This window comes from Phyllobates terribilis, unplaced genomic scaffold (genome assembly GCF_046119375.1).
Source record: "Phyllobates terribilis strain yellow unplaced genomic scaffold, ASM4611937v1 Scaffold_11__3_contigs__length_659146591, whole genome shotgun sequence".
In the NCBI taxonomy this organism is placed as follows: domain Eukaryota; kingdom Metazoa; phylum Chordata; class Amphibia; order Anura; family Dendrobatidae; genus Phyllobates; species Phyllobates terribilis.
In genome coordinates this window covers 175771997-175798709 of record NW_027362771.1, presented here as the reverse complement: position 1 = coordinate 175798709, position 26713 = coordinate 175771997, and the positions used below count along the sequence as shown (strand labels likewise).

Genomic DNA, 26713 nt, shown 5'->3' with positions numbered 1-26713 from the left:
AGTATTCTGTATGGAGCGTTATATGGGGACCAGTATTCTGTATGGAGCGTTATATGGGGGCCAGTATCCTGTATGGAGCGTTATGTGGGGGCCAGTATTCTGTATGGAGCGTTATATGGGGGCCAGTATTCTGTATGGAGCGTTATATGGGGGCCAGTATTCTGTATGGAGCGTTATATGGGGGCCAGTATCCTGTATGGAGCATTATATGGGGGCCAGTATCCTGTATGGAGCGTTATATGGGGGCCAGGATTCTGTATGGAGTGTTATATGGGGGCCAGTATTCTGTATGGAGCGTTATATGGGGGCCAGTATTCTGTATGGAGCATTATATGGGGGACAGGATCCTGTATGGAGCGTTATATGGGGCCAGTATTCTGTATGGAGCGTTTTATGGGGGTCAGTATTCTGTATGGAGCGTTATATGGGGGCCAGTATTCTGTATGGAGCGTTATATGGGGGCCAGTATTCCGTATGGAGCATTATATGGGGGACAGGATCCTGTATGGAGCGTTATATGGGGCCAGTATTTTGTATGGAGCGTTTTATGGGGGTCAGTATCCTGTATGGAGCTTTATATGGGGGCCAGTATTCTGTATAGAGCATTTTATGTAGGTCAGTATCCTGTATGGAGCATTATATGGGGGCCAGTATTCTGTATGGAGCGTTTTATGGGGGTCAGTATCCTGTATGGAGCATTATATGGGGGCCAGTATTCTGTATGGAGCGTTTTATGGGGGCCAGTCTCCTGTATGGAGCATTTTATGGGGGCCAGTATTCTGTATGGAGCATTATATGGGGGCCAGTCTCCTGTATGGAGCATTTTATGGAGACCAGTCTCCAGTATGGAGCATTTTATGGGGACCAGTATCCTCTATGGAGCATTTTATGGGGGCCAGTATTCGGTATGGAGCGTTATATGGGGGCCAGTATTCTGTATGGAGCGTTATATGGGGGCCAGTATTCCGTATGGAGCATTATATGGGGGACAGGATCCTGTATGGAGCGTTATATGGGGCCAGTATTTTGTATGGAGCGTTTTATGGGGGTCAGTATCCTGTATGGAGCTTTATATAGGGGCCAGTATTCTGTATAGAGCATTTTATGTGGGTCAGTATCCTGTATGGAGCATTATATGGGGGCCAGTATTCTGTATGGAGCGTTTTATGGGGGTCTGTATCCTGTATGGAGCATTATATGGGGGCCAGTATTCTGTATGGAGCGTTTTATGGGGGCCAGTCTCCTGTATGGAGCATTTTATGGGGACCAGTCTCCTGTATGGAGCATTTTATGGGGGCCAGTATTCTGTATGGAGCATTTTATGGGGGCCAGTAGTCTGTATGGAGTGTTATATGGGGGCCAGTATCCAGTATGGAGCATTTTATGGGGGCCAGTATCCTGTATGGAGCATTTTATGGGTGCCAGTATACTGTGTGGAGCGATTCGCCGGTTTCTGAGCTATTGTAGACTTTACAATAGATATCGCTCATGTAATGTAAGAAGTGAAATCTTTGGCCTTGTACTATATATATATTTCTCTGAAGTATCTGTGCTTCATGAACCGTGGATTGTGTTAAAGGGGCCCACTGAGACTCTTTCTCCCGGGGCCCAGAAAAACCTGGAGCCGGCCCTGGTCCTGCCTGTACTCCCTGTGCTGGACACCCAGGAGAATGCTCTCACCAGAGCTGGGGCAATGGGAGCGGCCATATTGAAGGCCTGGAGGCTCAGACGACAGGTCCACGCGTTGTGTGGAGACTCTTTCAGCGGCACACAAGGGGTTAGCGCTCCGGCCATCGCTGACAGTAGGACACGCCCTCCAGAAAGGAGCGCGAACCGAGGCGGCCGGCGCACGTTGCCATGGAGACAGAGGGGGGGGGGAGTACGTGCTGACGCCTCCCGTTGTATATGAGCGCGGGCGGCGGGATCTCTGCTCCTCTTCTTATTTTGCCGCCATCCTAGAGGGGCGCTCCCTCCTCCTTCTCCTGTCTGTGACACTGCGAGGCGGCAGCGGACTTTTCGCTCTGTCACCCCGGTAAGCGCTTGGAGCAGGGGTCCTGAGGTGCCGCGTGTGGGCTTCTGTGTGAGGAGAGGTGCCGCGTGTGCAGGCGCTGGATGCTCGGGCCGGTATGCCTGCTGCGCACGGATACATGGGCGATGTCATGGCTGCCGGCCCCGCCATGCTGGGGGAGACACAATGTGTCTGAGGGCGCGCCCGGTGCGGGGAGCACAATGGCCTTCAGTGACTGGCTCTTCCAGGCTGCTGCATGTGAGGCTGCGGGGCAGAGGCCGGGGGAGGCCTGGCGGGGTGATGCCGCGCACTCAGCTGCGATGTCGGGGAAGCCGCGGTCAGCTCCACGTGTCACTGGACTGGTCGCACCCAGGAGCCGATGCCGGGCGGCCACTGCGCAGGGAACGGCCGGCTTCTCTGCCGGAACCAGCAGTGACCTGGAGAGGCGCCACCACGTGGTGTCAGGGCCTCTCACCCGGATGGCGCACACTACTGGTGCGGTGGTGGCCGGGGCCCTGCCGGCTGCGGGCGGTGGTGGCCGGGGCCCTGCCGGCCCCCTCGTACAGACCACAGCTGCTGTCGTTGCCTTTTCACCATAGTTGGCTTCGCTGTGTCCCGCTTGCTGTGATAGCTGCATGACCATTTCCTGCTAAATGGGGCAGTGCCCAGCTGACATCTCTGTAGGGTAGAGCTGATTCCAGAGGGGTTGGATCATGCAGCAGTTTCCCAATTCCAATGGCTGTGCCCAGTGACACCACTGTTTCACAACTACTTTAAAGGGATTAAGTTAGCAGTAGGATGTGTAATAAAGTGGCTATTACCTATTCGGCCCCTGTGGTGGCTCACAAATCCCCCTCTAGCAATTACACCCCATACCTCACTTGAGACAGCGGCAGCCAATCACTGACCTCAACAGCTGAGACTAGTAACTGTCTGCAGCAGCTATGTGAATAATAAATGCAATGTCATCCCTGCCAGATAAGGGTATGTGCACACACGTTGTTTTTTTTTCTGCACGAAATCTGCTGATAACTTTTCTCTGGCAGGAGATTAGCTGCGTTTTTTGTTGCGTATTTGCAGTGTTTTCACTGTCCTTCTGTCTGTTTAGTAATGCACAAAGTTCTGTGAAAAAAGACTCCCATTCTATGTTGCCATCAAAAATGCTGCAAACACCCAGCAAAATACTCAGGTGCATATTTATTTTTTTTTTTTTTTTTGGCTGCATACTTGTAGTGTCCCCCCCCCCCCCCCCCCATTACTTCCTATGGCTGGAAAAATGCTGAGTGACATGTCACTACTTTCAGCGTTTTTCTAATCACTGAAAATACGCAGCAAACAAAAAGCAACATGTAGGAACAGTGAATTCTGGTTTCTCAGACTTTGCTGGTATTGCTAGACACAGCTGAAAATCTACATAAAAACCTGCATCAAATACGCAGCAAAACACGTGTGCACTTACCCTCAGGCTGTGTACCCACTATGCGTTTTTAAGTGTTTCCGCAGCTGCAATTCTGCCACAGAAGCCTTTGAATGCTTGGTAGGTCTGCTATGATGTGCTGTGCACATGCTGCAGATTATCATTGCGGAAAAATCCGCAGCACTACTAATTATGTTGCGGAATCGCGGCGTTTTTGCCGCCATTGACTTGCATTGAATAGCTTAATATCCGCATCACTTCATGTCCACATGCGGTTATCATGCAGTTCAATGTGCGGATGGTACCCGGGTCTGGAGAAGAGGAGACTTGCCTCCGGACCCGCGTACCATAGAACCTGTAAAAAAATAGACATTTATACTCGCCTTCCGATGTCGCCGGTCTCCTGTACGGCTCACAATGGTCTAAAAGGACCTTCCATGACATCATTTAGTCATGTGACAGGTCACGCGACCACTGACGTCGGCGGTCGCTTGATCTGTCACATGACTAAATGACATCATGGAAGGTCCTTTTAGACAACTGCGAGCCGCCCAACAAACCGGACAAGGAAACCCAGGGGCCATCAAAGGAGTGTAATGTATTTTTTTTTTTTTTTTTAACTATTAACTTGGTCACACTATATAAATCCATGCCGGTTGCATGGATTTATATAGCTCTTTCCAAGTGATGCTAAAAGCGCTTAACAACCCGCATGTGAAAAAAGATGCAGAAACGCTCAAGAAAAATCCTCAGCATTTCTGCATTGTGGACACATAGCCTTTTACAGTGCTGGCCAAAAGTATTGGCACCCCTGCAATTCTGTCAGATAATACTCAGTTTCTTCCTGAAAATGATTGCAATCACAAATTCTTTGGTATTATTCTCTTCATTTAATTTGTCTTCAATGAAAAAACACAAAAAGAATTGTCCTAAAGCCAAATTGGATCTAATTCCACACCAAACCTAAAAAAGGGGGTGGACAAAAGTATTGGCACTGTTTGAAAAATCATGTGATGCTTCTCTAATTCGTGGAATTAACAGCACCTGTAACTTACCTGTGGCACCTAACAGGTGTTGGCAATAACTAAATCACACTTGCAGCCAGTTAACATGGATTAAAGTTGACTCAACCTCTGTCCTGTGTCCTTGTGTGTACCACATTGAGCATGGAGAAAAGAAAGAAGACCAAAGAACTGTCTGAGGACTTGAGAAACCAAATTGTGAGGAAGCATGAGCAATCTCAAGGCTACAAGTCCATCTCCAAAGACTTGAATGTTCCTGTGTCTTCCGTGCGCAGTGTCATCAAGAAGTTTAAAGCCCATGGCACTGTGGCTAACCTCCCTAGATGTGGACGGAAAAGAAAAATTGATGAGAGATTTCAACGCAAGATTGTGCGGATGGTGGATAAAGAACCTCGACTAACATCCAAGCAAGTTCAAGCTGCCCTGCAGTCCGGGGGTACAACAGTGTCAACCCGTACTATCCGTCGGCATCTGGACTATATGGTAGGATACCCAGGAAGACCCTACTTACCCCGAGACATAAAAAAGCCAGGCTGGAGTTTGCCCAAAGTTACCTGAGAGCCTAAAACGTTTTGGAAGAATGTTCTCTGGTCAGATGAGACAAAAGTAGAGCTTTTTGGAAAAAAGCATCAACATAGAGTGTACAGGAAAAAAGAGGCATTCAAAGAAAAGAACACGGTCCCTACAGTCAAACATGGCGGTGGTTCCCTGATGTTTTGGGGTTGCTTTGCTGCCTCTGGCACTGGACTGCTTGACCGTGTGCATGGCATTATGAAGTCTGAAGACTACCAACAAATTTTGCAGCATAATGTAGGGTCCAGTGTGAGAAAGCTGGGTCTCCCTCAGAGGTCATGGGTCTTCCAGCAGGACAATGACCCAAAACACACTTCCAAAAGCACTATAAAATGGTTTGAGAGAAAGCACTGGAGACTTCTAAGGTGGCCAGCAATGAGTCCAGACCTGAATCCCATAGAACACCTGTGGAGAGATCTCAAAATGGCAGTTTGGAGAAGGCACCCTTCAAATATCAGGGACCTGGAGCAGTTTGCCAAAGAAGAATGGTCTACAATTCCAGCAGAGCATTGTAAGAAACTCATTAATGGTTACCGGAAGCGGTTGTTCGCAGTTATTTTGCCTAAAGGTTGTGCAACCAAGTATTAGGCTGAGGGTGCCAATACTTTTGTCCGACCCTTTTTTGGAGTTTTGTGTGAAATGATCAATGACTTGATTTTTGCTTCATTCTCTTTTGTGTTTTTTCCTTGCAAGCAAATTAAATGAAGAGAATAATACCAAAATTTGTGATTGCAATCATTTTCAGGAAGAAACTGAGTATTATCTGACAGAATTGCAGGGGTGCCAATACTTTTGGCCAGCACTGTACGTAACAAAACAAACACAACCATTATTCATTTCCAGCACTTTGGTGCAACTAGACCTTACTGACTTGCTCCTGGGGACCTGTGTAGTAATCACCATGCAGTCATGGCTGCGGGATGTCATGTTGAACCATGGTTTCTCTCTGATGGGGTAGGGGATATATCAAATTCTCAATGCACCAACAACCTAATGATGCGGTAGAGTAGCGCCATTAACGCACAAGAACACATGGAGCAAAGTGTAGTCTTATAATGTTATGTCTGTGACAAATATTCCTGATGAAAGACTTGTCTGAAACTGGCTTTACATGTTGCCTTTTGATGTCAGTGGGACCCATCCAGTTGATTGACATGATGGATGTACCTGGTTAAATAACCATGGTTGAGGCTCCAACATCAGCAGAAAGTGACTGGTTAATGATCACTTGGTAGTTATAGGATCATAGGCTATGATTTTTTTTTTTTTGCCCAATATTTACTAACTGATCTCAGTTGACCACTAAAGATTGTGAGAGAACTGAAATTTGGTTGAAGATGAACTTCAGCCTGCCTGATATCTATTTCTAAGAATATGAAGAGATCTTGTAGTTTTCCCTTAACGATGGTGTACACAACAGGCTCACAATCTTTTCTGCACCCCTGTCTGCTTTGGCGTATGAACAGGAACGTAATGGATATGATCACAGTGCTCATTCAAGTGTTTTCACACATATACAACAATTTTTTTCTGGAAGCTTCTCCCTGTCCTTCCTGCCATCAACATGTCGTTTACCTCCATGGCTTACAGGACTTGCCACCAGCGTGAAAATTGGATCAGTGTGCAGGTGTTAGCTGGGTGGGGGGGATAGTCGCTCTGGTGCATGCACCAGCTGCACATCTAGCAAATGCGCAGGCAAATCTGATCCGCTTCAATGGTTCTGATGGCACTTGTGATGTCGCAGCTGTGGAGTGAGGAGAGCAGAGTGCACTTGACCACAAGAAGGGCCACAGTGATGTGACGTACCTCTCCTATCACTGGAGCACAAGTCAAACCGTAGATAACCTTTAGCATTCTGCCAGTATCCGTAGCTTTCAAAGCAAATTATCTCGGAAAATCCCTCAACTCCCTTTTTGATGTTCGTTTTTTATCAGGTCAATAAGAAATGTATGGAGCGGGCTCAGGAGTTGAGCTTGCTTCATATCAGATGCCAGCTGTTAGCTAGCCTGTTGCTGCAGTGTAATCACTTGTATGCTGCTGTCAATCAGGGTTACCCTGGCATCTGGATGTGACTGCCATCTTGGTCCTCCTGAGAAGCTCTGCACAGACTGAGCTCAATTAGAGAAATCAGTTCTCCATCTGCTGCAATTTTGTGGCATAATTGATTGCTGGTTCAGGTCCCCAAAGGGGGGCCAAAAACAAGATAAAAATGTTTATGTAATTTAAGTTTTTTTTTTTTTTTTTTTTTTTTTTTTTTTTTCCCCAGAACTCAAGTTGCCTCCTTTTAAAAAAATAAATAAATAAAATGTATTTTTGGATACCGAAAAGTCCAATCGCTGAACATATGAAATTGTTGAAACAAATCATAAAATGTCAAAAAAGATAAGGGCAGCACGGTGGCTCAGTGGCTAGCACTGCAGCCTTGCAGCACTGGGGCCTGGGTTTAAATCCCTGCCCCCCCCCCCCCCAAGGACAACATCTGCAAGGAGTTTGCATGTTCTCCCCATGTTTGCTTGGGTTTCCTCCCACACTCCAAAGACATACTGTTAGGGAATGTAGATTGTGAGCCCCAATGGGGATCAGTGCCGATAATGTCTGTAAAGCGCTGTGGAATTAATGGTGCTATATAAGTGAGTAAAAAATAAAATAATCCCACAATTGCAGCTTCTCAGTCACCATCACTTCCCACTCCCCTCCGCCCCCAAAAATACGATAAACACCAGCTCAGTATGCAAAACACAAACCCTCAGCTCCTGCTCCATGGACTAAATAAGTTACAGGTCTTAGACAATGCTGACAGGTATATTGTATATCTATCTTGTACAACTATCAAACTTTTTTTAACCACTAAAATAAAAAGGCTTTGTAGCTGCACAATTGTACTGGAGATTAGACCTTAGTTAATGCTGCAAAAACAAAACCCAAGAAACAATGGCTTTATTTCACCTTGCTTGGATTTCTTTACTTGTAGTTTCAGTATATTATATGGGAAAATGAATTCGCTCAAAACAGTAACTTGTTCCACAAACTGACATGGCTATGTTGACAGGAGAAAAAAGAAGCGCAGTGGATTTATAGAAATCTCATGCCCACTGTGCTTCTATTTGACGCTGTGTAAACTCTCTTGTGGCGCAGCTTTGAGCTGTAGCATGTCAGTTTCTGTTGTAGTAACAAAGAAAATTACGGCACTTCCACTTCAAGAAATAGGTGTGAACAGGTGCCTACTAAGAGGAGCTACCTCCATATACAATGAACAAATAATGTAGCACACTGTAATACGGAGTATGTAAATATGAATAGCATAGCTGCTGTAAAAATATAAATGAGAAATCTTAGCGCATAAATTGGCCAATTCAGTTTTTGTTGTAGTGACGCTAGTCTCTGCAACAGAAGTTTCCCTAATAAAATGTATAGGGTGCGGTAACTCCGCATTGTTCAATGAGCACATGTAGACTTAGCTGTGATCAGACCCAGCATTTTGGAAGCAGCGATAATATGCTGCTATAGCCTGATCGTGGGCACATGGCCTTATGCTTCTTAGAACACAGGAAGGAAATGTAACTGCAAAAAATAATTCCTGTGTCATTAAAGGGCAGAAAGATGGATGGCTTTTGTACTACTGGTGGGTCGGGCCTGATTGAATGGCTACTATAATATAAGGCTAATGTCCCTTTTACCTATGAAAAGTGACATCAATCAAGGGGATTTAGCCATATAATAGGAGCGCTTTACTGGGCTCCTAATCGGCAACTTGGTGCAATCTCACCACTTGTGTGTCTGGACTAGTCTGGGAGCACTTCTGCTCAGCCCTATATTTTCCTTCTATTGCACCCACAGTGGTGGTGACTGACAAATCAGCGTTTGCAGGGAAGAATAGTTGATTCCACCACTTGTGAACAGCCCCATATAAACAGGACTCGTAGAGCTCTTATGTGTGAAAAGGTTTTCTAAGGTCCTAAACTGACTTGTGTAGGAAGATGTTTTGTCTTTGACACTGCTTTGTCACAAATTAACTATTTGATTTTCTCCTTTATTAGGTGTTAAAATCTGAGAAGAATGGCCAACATAGACAAGTAAGTATTTGCCATCATATTTCCTTTTTTCTATATGTACTTAATATGCTTATTTAATCTGATTTGGTTAGTTTTAAAGAGGTTGTCAAAATGTTACTTTATGGGCAATGGTCTAATCCCAAGTAAGGGACAACCTCTAGTATCATTCACTCTTATGGGAATGGGTTGTTCTGGTGCCTATTATGTACCCCTAAAGGGTATCTGTCAGCTGCCAATCAGGGGTATGGGCTGGGTTTTACATATACAGTAGCAAAAACAAGGATTTTCTCAAACAGCCTGAACCTAGTGTTTGGTGCAATCTGCCCCTACATTGTGCTGCTCTCAGATTACATGGCAACAACCTGACCGATTCCCTTTAAGCCACTGATACCTCTAGTCTGACAACAGAAGTAGTCTAAACAGTGACAATGCACAGATGTTTACACCCCCCCCTCCTTCCCCATATCATTGCGGTGACCCTTAGATTAAGAATACAACAGACTTCTGTAGGACACTTCATAATTTTCTCAAATTCTTATGAAAAAATGTACAGCACATACTGCATTGAACTACTGAACTCCATTTATTTTAGGATCTGGTCCATTTTGTACTGACCAGGGCTGTGGAGTTCGCGTCGATAGGCCCATTTTCTATTTCGACTCTTAACATGTAGGTACAGTAGTTCAAGTGTGTGGGGAATATTTTTTCAGAAGAATCTGGGAAAGTTATGAAATGTCCTATTTCTGATCTAAGGGTCTAGACTTTTATCTGAGATGAATCTGTGCTGCAGTTTGTGCATAAGTAGTGAAGCTCCTCTACAGATCAGCAAAACAAATAGGGAAGGAATGCCTGCACTCATCTCAGAACTGCTGGAGTGAGCAGGAAAGCAGGATTAAGAACAGGGTCTTGGTATTATAACTGATAATGCTTCAAACAGAAGTACACTTCATTATTCTCATTCATCAGTTTAATTTAACAGCAGCTAGAAGAACATTTCAGATTCAGTATGTTGGAGATGGAAGGCCACAGTCCTGTTCCCATAATGGAGGAACAAACAGATATTGCTACAGATGAACAGCAAAATGATTCTTTGCAATTAGAACTTCTTGAACCTGCTTCACACCGCTCTCCTATTCATCACACGCACTGTGTTGTGCACACGCTGCAGCTGGCAATAAGATAGACTGCAAGAGGAACACGCAACTCTGATTAGCAAAGTGAGGAAATTGGCTATTGCTGCCAGAACCCCTAAAATTGATTCCATCTTGAAGAGACTTGCTGGAAAAGGGGCAATTGTCGAATTACAAAATTTTTCACTTGCTCTCAATCGTTCATCAAAACTGACCGTGCGCGAGGCAATTCCTTTATACCCTGAAATTTAGAAACGTTGCCCATGTGGTTACTGCTTTGCCACCAACCTAAGTTGGTGTATAAGGGTTGTTCTCTAGGCTTAACCTCATATCTGACCGTAATTATTTTATCTATGAAGATCTGATGGAGGCAGTACTATTTCTCAGAACAAATTCATAGCCTGCACAATTGTTCAGTATGTTTTTGTTGATTTTTTTTTTTCGACTTACTGCATAGTGTATAATAAACTGTAAAGATTTGTAAAGTTTTTTTTTTTTTTTAAGTTTTAGTCCAATAAATATTTTGTTCTATCATAATGCTTAAAAGCCTGATGTTACCATTTTACTGCAGTAAATATATCACTTAGGCTATGTGCCCACAGTGCAGAAATGCTGCATATTTTTTCCACTTCTCCCTGGCGGGAAAACGCATTTAGAAGCGTTTGTCAAGCGCTTTTGCATGCATTTCTGCATGCGGGTTATCAAGCGCTTTTCCAAGCGATTTTAGAATCACTTGGAAAAGTGCTTGACAACTTGTTCACACTATATAAATCCATGCAACCGGCATGGATTTATAGTAGTGTGGCCAAGTTAGTTAAAAAAAAAAAAGAATAAGAATGGTTAAAAAAAGATTATACTTGCCTTCTGATGTCCTCCTGGTGTTTTCTCTGCTGCGTCCGGTGTCTTGGGCGGCTTGCGCTGGTGTGAAGGACCTGCGGTGACGTCATGTGTCAGGTCACATGACTCAATGACGTCATGGCAGGTCCTTCACAACACCGCGACCCATACAGCAGACCAGATGGAGGGCAGAAAACACCGGGAGGACATCGGAAGGGAAGTATAATCATATATAATATATAATTTTTTTTTTTATTTTTTTTTTTTTTTACAGTTTCTAGGTTACCTAGGTCTGGGAGAGTCTTCTCTACTCCAGACCTGGGTACCATCCGCACATTGAACCGTGTGATCACTGCATCTGTACAAGCGGATGTCGCGCGGTCCAATGCAAGTCAATGGCGGCGATTACGCTGCGTGTCAGCAAAATTAATGGACATGCTGTGTATTTTTCCACAATGATAATCCGCAGCGGAAATTTCCGCAGCATGTGCCCAGCACGTGCAGATGATCATTGGGGGACATGGGGCACGTATTACCAAGCGTTAAGCATTTTCGCTGCGGAAATTCCGTGGTAAAAACGCATAGTGGGCACGCAGCCTTAAACTTAAACATGAACCATGTATGAGGGAGTCGGAGGTTTGGCTTACCGACTCTACAGCCCTGGAGTGAAAATAAATTATTGGGTACAGAAGTGGCACATCTTGCTAGATCTGAGCTGGTAACTTCTTACCCTAGTGTTACTTAATTCTTCCTATGTTCATCTTGACCCTATTGGGTCAGACCATTGCACCCATGTAATGAGCATTATTTACACAGTGATTTTCTAATTTGAAAGTAGGTGTTCCAAAGTGATTAACCCGATTTAGGCTGTGTGCCCACAATGCAGAAATGCTCCATATTTTTTCCTGAGCGTTTCTGCATCTCCCTGGCAGAAAAAACGCATGCGGATTGTACATGCGGATTGTACATGCATTTTCCTGCCAGGGACATGTGGATGTGAAGCGTTCTTCACATGCACTTCCTCATGCCAAGGTCTTTCCAAGCGATTTTAGCATCACTTGGAAAGTGCTTGACAACTCGGTCACACTATATAAATCCATGCAAACGGCATGGATTTATTTAGTGTGACCGTAAAAGAATGGTAAAAAAATCAAAGTAAATATCATACTTGCCTTCTGATGGCCCCCGGTGTCTTTATTCGATCCGTCCTGGCTTGTCGGCATCAGAAGGTAAGTATGTTTATTTTTTATTTTTTTTTATACAGGTACTATGGTACCCGGGTCCTATCCGCACATTGAATCGCATGGAATCCGCATGTACAGATCCAGTGATGCGGATTACATGTGTTCCAATGCAAGTCAATGGTGGCGAAAACGCAGCGCTTCCGCAAAATTGGTAGTGCTGCAATGATCCGCAGCGGAAATTTCCGCAGCATGTGCACAGCACATGCGGATTATCATTGGGGGACATGGCAGGCCTTCTAACATGCGTTTCTGCAGCGGAATTGCTTAAACGCATCGTGGGCACACAGCCTAAGGGCCTATGCACACACCGCAGATTTGTCACAAAACGTGAAGGGTTTCCTGATGCCAGCAAAGTGAATGAGAATCTTGAAGTCTTATGCACACGCTGCTTCTTTTTGACTTGCAGATTTAAATCTGCTGCATGTCATTTATGTCAGCGTTTTTGCTGCAAATTTCACCCCTACTAATGAGTGGAGGAAAAGCACCTGTTTAACACTACGTTGGTCCTGCCAAGAGATGCAGAAATTTCTGCACCAAATACTTAACGTGTGCTCATACCCTAACTTCCATTTTAAGATTTTGTTAATTTGTTTTGTTCAGCAAAGACCAAGAGTTTGACCAGCAAGAGATGGAAGATGTGGAAGAAGTTGAAGAGGAGGAGACGGCAGAAGATCCTAGCATCAAAGGTATTGACTGAGCTTGATTAGTTCAAACCAACAGAACTGTCATTTAACGCTAAATGGCTAAATGGATCACCTGCTCATATGGGTTTGGCAGCCATGAACCTAACTTTTTCAGCAATACTCTCAATCCTAAGGGTATGTGCAGAAGTATCTCCCAGCCTGCAGCCCAGACACTGCGGAGGAGCTGCGTGTGGCTATGCAAATGAGCATTTTTTTTTTTTTATATACTTGCAGACTTTCCCCCTTAGAGATTAGGTCTATGGTGAAAGTCCGCTTGCGGACCCACAGGAGAAATTGACATGCTGCGGTCTGGAAAGACGCGCCACATGTCAGTTTCCGCGGGTGCACAGACGCACAGTGGACATGGGATTTGTACAAAACCCATCCACTAGGCTGTAACATCTGGCTGCTGCAAGTTTGATGCTACATAAGTCTGCAGCTGCTCCAGATCGTCTGCACACACCCTAAGGATATGTTCACTCACGTTTGTGTTTTGCTGCATATTTTTATGCAAATTTTCAGCTGCGTCTTGCAGTACTGGCAAAGTCTGAGAAACCAGAATTCGCTGTTCACACATGTTGCTTTTTATTTGCTATTTTCTGCCTTGCTTGTGTATTTGGAAAATAGAGTATGTCACTTCTTTCAGCATATTTGCAGCGTTCTTGATGGCTTTTTTTTTTTTTTTTTTTTCTACAAAACTTTATGTACATGCCTAAATGGACAGAAGGACAGTGGGGGGGGGGGGGTACTCAGGAAAACCTGCTTTTTTTTTTTTTAACGCAGCTGTTTTCCTGCCAGAGAAGATTTGCAGCAGACTTAGCTGCTGAAAAAAAACACCGTGTGAACATACACTAAGACTTTTGCATGGAAAGTTACTTTTAACCAGTTCAAGACCAGGCCATTTTATCTGCATTCCTAACTAAGCACAGATCCAGGTATTTTTGTACATGCGGTTTAAAGATCTGTGAATTCCCCCTCCCCTCATTGGGTGTGGCCAGTAACCGCAGTTTGGATTGACAGTTCTGTCTGTCTTTTTCCAAATGGACAGTTGACTGCAATGATTATGTTCAGATTTTAGAGACTTGGTTGTTACAAGATGTGTTTAGGTTTTATGTAAAATCCCTTTTTTGCATTTTATTTCAGCCAGGCAATTGACTGCACAAATGATGCAGAATCCTCAGATTCTAGCTGCGCTACAAGAAAGGTTAGATGACCTTGTAGGTACTCCTACAGGATACATTGAAAGGTAAGCCTACAAGCTGTGAAAGTACAGAAGATTTGAAGTGACTTGAACCTTTTCCTCAGCTTGCTGTTCATGAGCGCGCTGATCCTTTGTCCCCGGGGGACCATGCACTCATAATTGTCAGTTCAGGCCAGCAGTAAGGGTGTGCCTCTAGCCAGAACTCTGCTCTGTTGTAAGCAGAGACGGCTTTGCCTCTGCAGAATCGGAGTAATGTAGGGGCACTTGAGCTGGCTGGATTCGGCTATATGGCTAGCTTCAGAGCTTCCAAGCTACTTTGCATCAAGGCAAAGAACTTGTAGGTGCTGCTGTCCTTTCCTAGGAGACAGAGCTTCAGTCTCTGCAGGCAGCAAGCCCTAAATATCGCTTCTTGAGACTGAACAGTAATTTGCTTTGTGATTTTACCAGCGAGCCTTTCACCACATCTTTCCTGTTGAACTGGACATTCAATATAATAGTGGTTGCTGAATAGAATAAGATGGGTATATATATTTTTTTTATTCACCCCTCCATTGCAGAGATGCTAGTAATCACGGTATTGGCACCTAATGAGCAAATGTTTAAGTCCAAGTGTTTTCACTGACAGCAGGTACTAGTGTGTGAAAACTGTCTTAACACCCACTAGGTCTTAAAATAAGTTAACTCCTTAGGTGTCAAATACTTTGCTAATATCTTTGCAATGGGAAGGTGAAGTTTTAGCCCTCTGCAGCCACTATTGCATCTTGTGTCCAGCTCCACACAAATTTTGGTGAAAGAAAAGTCCTCCGCTAAAATTACAAAGTGTAAGACAATTTACTAATTCCCTGGATTAGACTGTGAGAACCCAAACTGATGTAAACTAGGTCTGGAGAGCTTGCTCCATTTTTTTCTGATGCTGCGTCATTTGACAATTTCTGTTTGTCTCAGAAAATGTGCACCACTGTTTTGTTCATTCTCTAACTGTATTCAGATGGGACACCGCAGAGCCCTGTTCTCAGGATTTGTGGGGTTCCAGTGGTCTGACCCTCCCAGTAATCAATAACACAGGTCCACGAAATTATTTTCTTTAGGTGCCAAGGTTTTTTTAATGTATTTTGAAGATGTGAAATTTAAAAAATCCCATTACTTTTGCAGAATTGGTTCTAGTTTGTAAGATTCATCCATGAACAGTGCATTCTCCCAATGCGACGTATGTGTGATAACAAATGCAATAGCCTTATCTGTCTTTTGACTCTAACAGTGTGTAAAGAAATATCCAATATAATCTTATTTCAACTTGTAGGCTTACAATGCTATAAAAGTGTTGTGTTTTTGTGAATCCAGAGTTCTATTGTAACTATTAAATATCTCAAACTAGAGCCAATCTTGCAAAACCAAAGTCATATTCTTAATAGAAAACCGTTCAGAGATTGGCACCAAAATTAGTGTAAAAGTGTAATTTATGCCCTATCAATAGAGTTGGGTATAACATTTATACTTGGTACAAACCCTTAAAGGGAACCTGCCCCTGGATTCCTGCTCCCTCAGCAGTGGGTAGGGTGAATCAGAGCCTAGCTGCATGCTTGCAGCCAGATATGTTTTTCTTTGATATGCCAGAGGATTTCAAAGAAATCCCAGTTTAAAGCTGCATCCATGAGATGAGCCCGGCTTCAGGCAATTTACAGGTTTCTATCAATGTACAAATACAGCATAGACTTGTCATTCACATGGGGCAAGGAAAAGCCATATCTGACTCCTCCAATCTCTCCCACGTGGATCCGTAGGTTGTGTGCACAAGTTGCACATTTTTTTTTTTGTCACGAAACCAGAAGGGTTTCCTGATGCAAGCAAAGGGAGAATCCTGAAGTCTCGTGCACACATTGCTTACTTTGACTTGCAGATTAAATATGCAGCATATCAGTTTCAACGTTTTTGCTGCATATTTAACATACTAATGAATGGGGAAAAATCTGCAACAAAAGCACATGTAAAAAAAAATGCGCATCTTACGGTGTTTCGTTTTTATATTTTTTTCGCTAAGATGAAAGGAATTTCTGCACCAAATACTTAATGTGTACACATACCCTTAAGCTGTCTTTTCTGATGCCAGAGCTTTTCAGGTAAAAACCTACAATAGTGCAGCCAGGCTCTGATTTGTGCTGCCCAAAGTTTAAAGAAAAACTGATAGGTTTATTTCTAAGGACCATGGTGTTTTTACAGAATGAGTTAGTTTTGAATGATGCCATTCATTCTACCATATAGCGTGTTCTATGTCAGAAGGCCCATGATCGCATCACACAGGGTTTTGGTGGTGTCGGATGTGCCAGTTGCCATCTTTGCTTTTAAATGCTGCCATCACTCTTCACAATGGCATTTAAGAATTTAAACGGATGTGATCAGAGCCAACTTCGATTGCATTAGGTACTGTTGTGTGCTGGATATCTTATCACATGATTATGGAACAACCCCTTTCGGCAAGCTGTATACTTCTTGCTATACCCTGCAAACTTCTTTAACCAGCGTTTCTTTATTTTAGTCTACCTAAAATAGTAAAAAGACGAGTGAATGCGCTTAAAAACCTTCAAGTTAAATGTGCACAAATTGAAGCGAAGTTCTATGAAGAGGTCCATGCCCTGGAGAGGAAATATGCCGATCTATATCAGCCACTTTTTGACAAGGTAACTTAAGGGTGTGCAGTTTATAATGGGCTTTTATGTGCAATTGATTCTTATGGGATTTTTTTTTCCCCTCCTAATAGAGAAGTGAAATCATAAATGCCATTTATGAACCTACGGAAGAAGAGTGTGAATGGAAAGTAGATGAAGAGGAAGAGATTTCAGTGAGTAACTTTATTTGCATATGTTCTTTAATCACTCAGAATCTAATGGTACTGACACATAGAGCCTCTATAAAATACAGAATTTTATCCAAGGAAGAGGGTAATGCCTGCTATTAAAGGGTTTTCTTATTTGGTAAAAATAGCAAAAACAAGTAACTGCTGTTTTGTTTTATTATAAATAGAGAATTTTTAGTTTTGTAGTGTACAATGCATTGCACAGGTGACCATTCGCATTCCTTACCTAGGTAAGGCGCACGTGCCGCTAGCGGCTTTCCTTTACAGCCTGCTCAAGCTGGACTGAAGCGGACTGGATTGTTGGTTCTGACCAGTGTTACCCAGCGCTTCATGCTGCAGTTTGGACCACTGCTGCTAGTCTGAACTGTCAATCTTTAGGAGTACACTGCCCACGACAACCAGGGAGCCAACAGTGGTGTTCTCATGGAAAAAAAAAAATTGAGGCAAACCCTTTAATTACAGTTGGTTTCTATACACTACTCCCCCTGTTGGTGATATATGTAAAGGTCAGCCTAGAGGCCTTAGAACCCTTTGTACAAAAAACTGCAGATTTGTGGTCAGAGTAAATGTTCCTCATCTACATAGGTTATTTGGTTCAAGGAAATTCTCCACTTGAGTATCTGGAGCCCTGTAATTTTTACCTTTACTCAGTGTGTGTGTATAGAATAAATGTATTCAGAACATTCAGAGACTTATCTTGCTAATTTAAAGGGGTATTCTCATCTCCAAGATCCTATCCCAATATGTAGTAGGTGACATATTAGCAAATGTCTCCAATTAGACTTGTAGAATAGTATTTTTGATTTGCTATGACACTTACCTCATGTGCAGGCATCGCAGGACCTTAGGTATTCATGGTTACAACCACTAGCAGCTAGGTAACTGTCACTATATCAGTGGTCGTAACCATGGATACCGAAGGTCCTGCTATGCCTGCACATGAGGTAAGACATGGCGAATCAAAAATACTATACTACGTTTATAATTGGAGGTATTTGCTAATATTACACCTACTACATATTGGGATACGATCTTGGAGATGGGAATACTCTAAGGTTATTGCCACAATAAATGTATCTGGTGCTAAAATATTGCTTTGATGGGTGGAGCCCAATATAAATTTGCAAAATAGACCTGATGTCAATACAATATCAAATCTGCATTACTAGGATATTATAAAATATAATGTAGATTAATGGTACTTTGATGTGAAGTGGATTTAGTGGAGAGTCTGTGTACACAGCCAATGTGAACATATCTATACCAAGAACTGTGTAAAGGTGATTTGGCATTAAACAGTTACTGGTTTCTAAGCATCTTTTTGATAAACACCATGTGGCTCACTGGAATCTAGTGGTGCTCTGCTCCATTAGTATAAGCACTCGCCAATCTGTAAAAACAGTCTGTTATTCCTTCAATTGGAAGACTTAAAAGTGGTGTGCAGGCGCTAGCGGGGAGTGTGAAAGACTACAGCCGTTTTGTTACTCCAATGCTTCTATGGGTCCTGGCATGCCTATACAGACAAGATTTAATAGAATGCTCTAGCTTGAAGTTGTGAAAGCATTTTTTATGACAGACTAGTGAAAAGGGAAGTCTCAAACCACAGAAAGGAATTACAAGACTATATAGATTGCAATGAATATGCCCTTGCTGTGTTTGGTTGTTTTATTATAAACTTTGCACTAGGAGGAGTTGAAAGAGAAGGCGAAGGTTGAAGAGGAGAAGAAAGATGAAGAAAAGGAGGACCCTAAAGGAATTCCTGAATTCTGGTTAACTGTATTTAAAAATGTCGATCTCCTTAGTGACATGGTTCAGGTAAGGCTGCTAAATTTTTGTTTTTAATGTTTAGTTGTAAAAGTTACAGATCTATTTTCTGATTCTTTTGTATTGTCTAAACCCATTACAGGAGCACGACGAACCAATACTGAAACACTTAAAAGACATTAAAGTAAAGTTTTCAGATGTTGGTCAACCAATGGTAAGAATTTTCTGCTTTTTATAATGGATTCATGTCTCCTTGTAGTAAAGAGTGTGTCTGGCTGATTGGGATATTCGGACACTTAAGCATATCTACTGCACTTGCACTTTACGGGTCAATATTTCCCGAATAGATTTTATGCATTTTGCCAGTTTTTTTTCATTTTCATTACTGCACAGGTTTTAAACTCGTTTTAAATGTTTCTTCAATAAAGGTGTTTATTATACAATATTGGGCTTAATTGCTTCTCTTTTGGGATTATATGCATCTTTTGAAAGTGCCACCACTAAATTATGGGTCTAAAATAGGTTTTGCTCTCAGATGAGGTAGCAAAAACCTAGTGACAGATTCCCTTTAAATTAGACAGCTGCTGCCCCAGAAGGGATTGTGCACAGTTTGATCTATGAAAGAGCCTCAGCAATTAGGTTGTGCCTCATTGGTGAGGTTAGGCTGTCTTAGACTATGTTCCCATGTAGCAAGCAAAAAATAAACTCCTTTGCCTATTCACATGAGGAAATGTCTGCATCTTACAGCATAGTGCATGAGACTTTTACAAGTCTGCAATTCTCCAGCGAGAATTGACAAACTGTGGATTTAAGATCCTCAGCATGTTAAATTATGCTGTGAATGAATGTGCAAAACTTGTTGGAATGGAAATGTTGACATGTTTTCTGTGGTAAATACTATAGGTTTAACTGTAGGAAGTCTGCAGTGAATGCTCTGTGGGGATGTAGTCTTAGAAGCACTGCCCTGCAATTGGGGAAACGCAGGCTACTTGGCCATTTATCTCCAGATTCCCTACAATTATAATTGGTATTCATCTATTATCTTTTTTTTTCTGTAACAGAGCTTCACTTTAGAATTCCATTATGAGCCAAATGAGTTCTTCGCTAATGAAGTTTTGACAAAGACGTACAAAATGAGATCAGAACCTGATGAGTCTGATCCATTTTCTTTCGATGGACCAGAAATCATGGGCTGTACAGGGTAAGTGACTTTAAATGGTTTTGGTTACTGCATCACAAACATTAAAGACAATCTCTTCATATGCGTGTTTTTATTTTTTTCCCGAACTTTGCCTAACACTCATTAAGGTTCAGTGCATCTCATGTGCACTGATCACTTGCCAGTCTTGACCACGCTTTTTGAACATGTCTGTATAATTTGTAATTGAGAGAATATAGCCATTCTTGATGGACATATTATCTGGACATATTAGTTTTGCTCAAATGTTAATTTAAAATGTAATATGGAATTTCTATTTTTTATATGCAGTTGCCAGATTGACTGGAAAAAGGGCAAAAATGTTACTTTAAAAACCATAAAGAAGAAACAAAAACACAAGGGCCGTGGAACAGTAAGGACTGTCACAAAAACTGTTCCCAATGACTCCTTTTTCAATTTCTTCTGTCCTCCTGAAGGTAAACCAGTTTGTCAGATTACTACGTCATTCTGATTGCAACTTACAATATCCTACGTTTAGTTTTAAAATGTAATTTTATGGGATGGTTACATTAGGAATCTAAGAACAGGCATTTAAAGGTGGACAGTGTCGCATGCAGCAATTAGAGAAGTGGAAAAGCTGATGGGTATGGCGATTGCATATGAGCAGTTACATGACTGCTGCTTGATCTGTGAAACAGAATCCTAGCAAGTTTATAGAAAACTGTTAAACATGGATTTATGATACTGGCTTATTGGTCAGTGGTCTTGAGATCTGCTGTGAACCTAAGCCAAACTCAAGTCTCATGGGAATATAGGAGGCCAAGTTCCTGTCAGAAGACCTGTGGGGAGTCTGCATTGTGGTCCATACTTGGATTCCCCTATATTTGACTTTGACTCCTCTCCCCACAAAGCTATGTGCTTAGTTTATACTAATATAATTTGCATATTTAGTTTATTTTGTTTTTATTTCACATGGTGGTGTTTTCTGGCTGGTCTTGTAATTACAATGTACTGTTAAAGGTTTTGAATGTTTTTTGAACCTAGTGTCAGGAGTGCATCATAAAGGATGACTCCACTCCTGACTTCAGATTATTTCATGAGAATGGTAAATGAAAAGGCACATTACAGGGAGTTGTAGATTTTTAGAAAAGTACAACTTTCTGGGATAAAACTATATATTTCTGTAATTTTGCATTGCTAGATTTTAAGAAAATGTTTCTAAATTTTATTTTTTTTCTCCCTCTACCCCTTTAGTACCAGAAAATGGAGAATTGGTAAGTAATAGCAACTCTACCTTTTATTGACTATAATAGATGAAGCTTTTTAAAGGGAATCTGTCGGTACGATCAACTCTGTTAAGTGTCTATATGGGCATGCAGATCATGGGATACCTTGATATCTGTGATCCAATGTCTTGTTCCAGAGAAATCCACGTTTTTCTTAAATGTAAATGAACTGTTGGGCTGTACATAGAGCTTCCTCCAGTGCTTATTTTAAACCAAAATGGGGCGTTATCAGTGTGGGACATGTAACACAACAGTAGAACTGAACCTTGTCTCAAACCAAACACTTTACCACCTGCAGCTCTGCTGTATTACAACCCTGTCTGCCTGTGAGATGGAACCTACAGATGTCAGGAATAATCGCACACAGCTCTGCAGTGAGATCAGAAGAGCAGCAATTACATATTGCACTGATATGAAGCTTTGGAGGCGAAAGGTTCTCCTACATAGGTGTCCAGCCCATTGTCCTGCACAATGTCCTGTCATTGACATAAGAAAAACTTGGATTTCTCTGGGATAAGCTATTGGATCACAGATATTAAGTGAACCGGCGTGACTATAGGCAGGGTCTTATCCTGGTGCTCTCAGTGAGATCAGCAAGAAAAGACCTGACCACAGGCCACCCCGAAGCACAAGTATGTTCCTCATCATAGAGACGCAGACAGATACACTGCAGATATGCATCTGCCCCGATTACATGATTTACAATATGGATGAGATGTAACTGACGTGAATAATAAAGAATTGGCTGGTCAACAAAACTATTGCTGGAATATATCAATATTTGTTTATTGATTGGCCAATTCTGTTTTATGCATGCTATATAATGAAGTCAACATATTATGCATATGTAAATTTTATTTGTAGTTTTGACTCTTTGCATTGTATAGAGAAATAAGGGGTTGTGTAGAGGAGATAGGAAACCACCAGGTGGGAAGGCGTAGTTAAATGTTTAGCCGGGCCATGATGTACAGAGTGCCTGTGCTTGGTTTTGACCAATGATTGTGCTGACAGCCCCTTTTTAATGGCTTCCACTTGCACTGCTGAAAGATATTCATATGTAAATGTGTATTTAACTTTTTTCTTTTTTTTTTTTTTTTTTTTTGTGCCATGTTTTGCTAGGATGATGACGCTGAAGCCATTCTTACGGCAGACTTTGAAATAGGACACTTTCTGCGTGAGCGTATAATTCCTCGATCCGTTCTTTACTTTACTGGTGAAGCTATTGAAGATGATGACGATGATGTAAGTTCAGTGTGTTTTGATGGAAAGGTTAAGCAGAGACTTTTTCTACAAAGTGATTGCAATGCCAGCTTGAGATCTTAAACATCGATTACATTTTTTTTTCTTTTTATTCAGTATGATGAGGAAGGTGAAGAAGCGGATGATGAGGTAATTATTCCAAATACACTTTTTAGATGTGACTAAATATTTTCAGCAGTTAATACCTCATATTGATCACACTACAGTACTTTTGTTTCACACTTTTCAAGGCAAATCTGTTACTTTCCATCTAGTTACAGCCCATGTCTTGACCTGTAACCTTTAACTAATGTCATAAATTCCATGTATAGCACAAACTTCTCCAGTATTGAGAGACTGTTGCACTCAGGGCAGGACAGTTGTTGCCAGCAGCTATTTTGTATGGACCCTGTTACTTGGATGGATGGACATTCATCTGATGTTTACAGAGACTGTTCACTCAGTAGTTTTAGGCTGCATTCACACACCTACTTTTATTGGACAGCACACTGTTTTATTGATTTTCATTGGCTCTATTCAGATATCTGTTAAAATTCTGGATCGTTTAGATTGCGATTTGTGAAACTCAGCATGTCGCATGTGGTGGTCTGCTCAGAGTAGGACATAATAGATGTGTTCTTTCTGAATTTAAAAGAAATTTGGGCAGCACACTTCATATAGATGTCCCCTTCCATCTTTAAATTGGTGGTTAATTGCAATTACTGTTCTTGCAGGAAGGCGAAGAGGAAGCAGATGAAGAAAACGACCCAGATTATGAACCCAAGGTGAGTGGCGGCTGTTCTAATGGGTGGTTGGTTTTGGGTACTCCTGCCCTCCATCCCCTCTTCAAACCTTCATTTTTGTGTATGGATTGAACTAGATGTCCCAACTGCTCTAATGCTATTTTATAAACTCTACAATATAGCATGCATTTGTTTAGACTAACATGCAGATGCCTGAGTTTTCGGTGAAAAACTTTCCACTTCTGTGTCTACCCTTGACATTTTTCCTTACTAGGTTTAAATGGTGCCAGAATTCTTACCTTGGGTATGTAACTCTTGACACTGAGTATTAATTCACTAATGGTGTGTGTGTGGCTTTGGTTCACGTGCATACACTAATAACTGGTAAACTGCATAGCTATCTGTTAGAAATATGCACTATTTAAAAAAAAATATAAAAATCCATAACCCACAATTTGTGCTGGTCATCTGTGTTGTATGTAGGGGCTACCTCACATAATTGTTGCATTACAAAAAAGGCCATTGGTTTCAATATTATAGAGCAGAGTTTCTCACTGTGGCCAATTTTTTCATTGTCTCTTAAAATAGGATTGACCTAGCTGCAGTTAGTTTAATAAACCCTGGAAGCATGTGTATTTCTGTAAAAGTTTCATCGCCTACTAGGTCTCTCCAATGGTTGCTGGACACCTGACCAGTATGACTTCACCTTCTCACTCATATTTGATGGCACGGGTGATTGTTAATTAAATGTGTTTAGTGATCTGCATTTGACCAGCCCTGTTGTATAAAAGACCGATCCTTTCCTGCTCAAAGTGAATCTGTCACTTCTCAGTGTATAACTGCCTCATTGTTCCTTGGAGGACTTGGCTTTCAACCAGCACTTTTCAGAGGCTGTGTGATGGTATACCAAAGGGTTGGGACCCCTAAATAACATTTCGTCTGTGTAAAATATGTACATTCTTTGGGAATTAAAAAGGAAATGGCATTAGGACAGGAGCCTTAGAACATGTGCAGGAGCAGGCTCCACTGCTGTGACCTGGAAATGCTTATACCATGTGTTCTGTCAGACCTGGACAGGAGTGTGAGCAGCCTCTTCCCACAACACCTCTGGTATCCCCAATATTGGATCAGGTGTTGTGAGCAGCCTTATACCTCAGCACTGCTGGTATTTCCTGTATTAGATTTAAAGGGAATCTGTCAGCACAGAACTACTCAATTTAAGTATGGGTGCGCTATGTTCTCCCTCCTTCCACTCCTAAACTTCTACACTCATATATATTGACAGTTCTGGCTTTAGTTCATCAAAAAAAGTCATAGATGAAAAACTAGGTGGGAAGGTGCACTGAATTGTTTGGCCAGACCTTTGTGTACCAAGCACCTGTACTTTGAAAAATCATCCCGAGCTGATTACCTCTTAGGATATGTGCCCACGATCCTGAGCCGCTGCGGGGTTGATGCTTATTTGCTTATGCAGCATCAAACCCGCAGCGGCCAGATGTCACAGCATAGTGGATGGATTTCTAGAAAACCCATTTCCACTATGCATCTGTGCTCCTGTGGAAGCTGACATACGGTGCGTCTTTCAGACCCGCAGCATGTCAATTTCTCTTGTGGGTCCGCATGTAGACTTTCCCCATAGACTTGCCATCTATGAGGAAAGTCTGCATGTAAAAACAAATGATAATGAGTGGAAGTTGGCTGATATTCCACAGCGTCGGGGCTGCAGGCTGGTACGAATCGGCACATACACTGAAAGATCCACATCTACTTGAGGGTGGACAGAAAGCTTCTATTACACATGCTCGCAGGCACTGGTCCTAACCTAGGAGGGCTGTTTTCTGTTGATGTGGGGCCAGTTTCATGCATTTGTGACACGCTGACCATTCTCACTTGCATATGAAGTGGCTTGTTCAGGTGTGAGAACTTCACATTTGTGCTGGGTCTTCTGATGCGAGAATGGTGTTTCACAGATGTGTAACCCACCTGACAAGATGACAGCTATTTCAATTCTATAGTGTTTATCTTCCTCGACAAAGCAAACCAATTCCTAAATACTTTGTTTTTCATTAGCAAGATGTTCTTTTAGTGGTAGTCTTGAGACAACCATTTGAAAGTGGTTTTCTCATAATTAAGTGACATTCTCAAGCTAAACTTTCTCAGTTGGAAAACCTTAAAAAAATAAGTAAATCTGCAGTCTAGATATAGGCTTTCCCCCACCCCTTTTGGGATGTGCATGTGCAGTACCAGCGATCACCCATGCTTAGATACTCTGGCACAATAACAGGAATCACTGCAGCAGCCATATGCAAGCATTAGCGCAATAGAATCTGCATTTGTCTAGCGCTGAACATCAGGGGTGCCATAATGAGTCTGTATGCAGTGTCTATACAGGAGCATTGCTGAATGAATCAACAGGAAAATGATTGATCTAATTGGGAGGGAGGGGGGGGGATATACGTTGGTGCATTTTCCGTAGTTCACACGCAGCCTTTAAAGCTACTTGGTTGATTTACAGGGCAATATAACCTGGAAAAAATGTGTATCTGAACCTCAATTGTCAACTTTTGACCTGGTTTCCATAGAAGATTTGCTTCTTGATTTATTAAACCTGACAGTTGCTCCTCAGTATATGTTAACATGTCTAGAGTTTCATCCAGTGCTAATCTGTGAAAGTCTTTCAGGGCAATGATGAGAATGTGAACTATGCTGGAAGTTTGATACATGACAGATTCTTTTTGTTCAGAGGTGCACATTTAGGGTGTATGATGTGTTGGGTGGCATCTTTATTATGATCTTGTATAAGAACATATGTATCCTTTCTCTTTACAGAAAGATCAAAACCCAGCTGAGTGCAAGCAGCAATGAAGCGGCATATACGTGGCCTTGAGGATTACCTGCACTGTAATAAGTTAAACAACTCTTAGTTACTTACAGCCTTATGTTTTGTATCTTGGTAGAATAAAGTCAACAATTTTTGTTAAAAAAATATATAAAATTGAAACCTCTAAAAATCTGTTTAAATGGTAAGATCTTTGGACTTAGTATTAAGTGTACTTTCCTGCCAAGTATGTAATAGGATGCTGAAATCCCTTTAAAGCATGTTCTTCACTGCTTCATAGTCTTGGTTCTTGTGAAGTCTCTGCCATGTAGATCTCTGCAGTTCTGATTCATCACAGCTGCCGTCAGACCAGTCTGTTTAGATAAAACTCTTAAGGAACCAAAGTATTTTCTCAGCCCAGTAGTTCAAACAGGTGTAAGTAGCTTGCAATAGCTGTGCCTTCATGACCTTGTTCTAGAATTACAGTTCTTTCCTTGGAAATGGAACATTCAATAACTTATCCTTGATATGAATTTGCAATCAAGCCATGTCCATTGATCATATCTGCTTGTTATGCTATGGGTTTTTGTATTACGTGACTGTGATCTATAAACCAATCTGATGGTCAACATAACAAGGTTATTGTTTACCAATGGGGTGTGAATAAAACCTAGTATTTTCAGAAA

The 26713-nt window shown here is 42.0% G+C and overlaps 1 protein-coding gene across 3 annotated transcripts; it reads left to right on the top strand.

Moving 5' to 3' along the window:
• Nucleotides 1-1854: 1854 nt before the first annotated feature.
• Nucleotides 1855-26713, top strand: NAP1L1 (nucleosome assembly protein 1 like 1). 3 transcript variants are annotated; one of them, XM_073651818.1, is made up of 16 exons: nucleotides 1856-2032; nucleotides 9058-9093; nucleotides 12884-12969; nucleotides 14110-14212; nucleotides 16701-16842; nucleotides 16923-17003; nucleotides 18705-18833; nucleotides 18925-18996; nucleotides 19844-19983; nucleotides 20272-20417; nucleotides 21196-21215; nucleotides 22347-22469; nucleotides 22584-22616; nucleotides 23201-23251; nucleotides 23484-23513; nucleotides 26039-26713. In XM_073651818.1, the coding sequence occupies exons 2-15, from the start codon at nucleotides 9077-9079 to the stop codon at nucleotides 23487-23489; spliced, it is 1149 nt and encodes a 382-aa protein (XP_073507919.1). In that variant the 5' UTR covers nucleotides 1856-2032; nucleotides 9058-9076; the 3' UTR covers nucleotides 23490-23513; nucleotides 26039-26713. The 3 variants fall into 3 exon arrangements, with proteins under 3 accessions (XP_073507918.1, XP_073507919.1, XP_073507917.1); XM_073651817.1 differs by lacking the exon at nucleotides 23484-23513 and having other exon boundaries at nucleotides 1855-2032; nucleotides 18708-18833; XM_073651816.1 differs by lacking the exon at nucleotides 23484-23513.

Excerpts from the sequence above, each read along its gene's own strand:
- NAP1L1 (XM_073651816.1), top strand. Across the intron at positions 14,213-16,700 it reads CCTACAGGATACATTGAAAG|TCTACCTAAAATAGTAAAAA; the intron begins GTAAGCCTACAA and ends TCTTTATTTTAG. Across the intron at positions 23,252-26,038 it reads ACCCAGATTATGAACCCAAG|AAAGATCAAAACCCAGCTGA; the intron begins GTGAGTGGCGGC and ends TTCTCTTTACAG.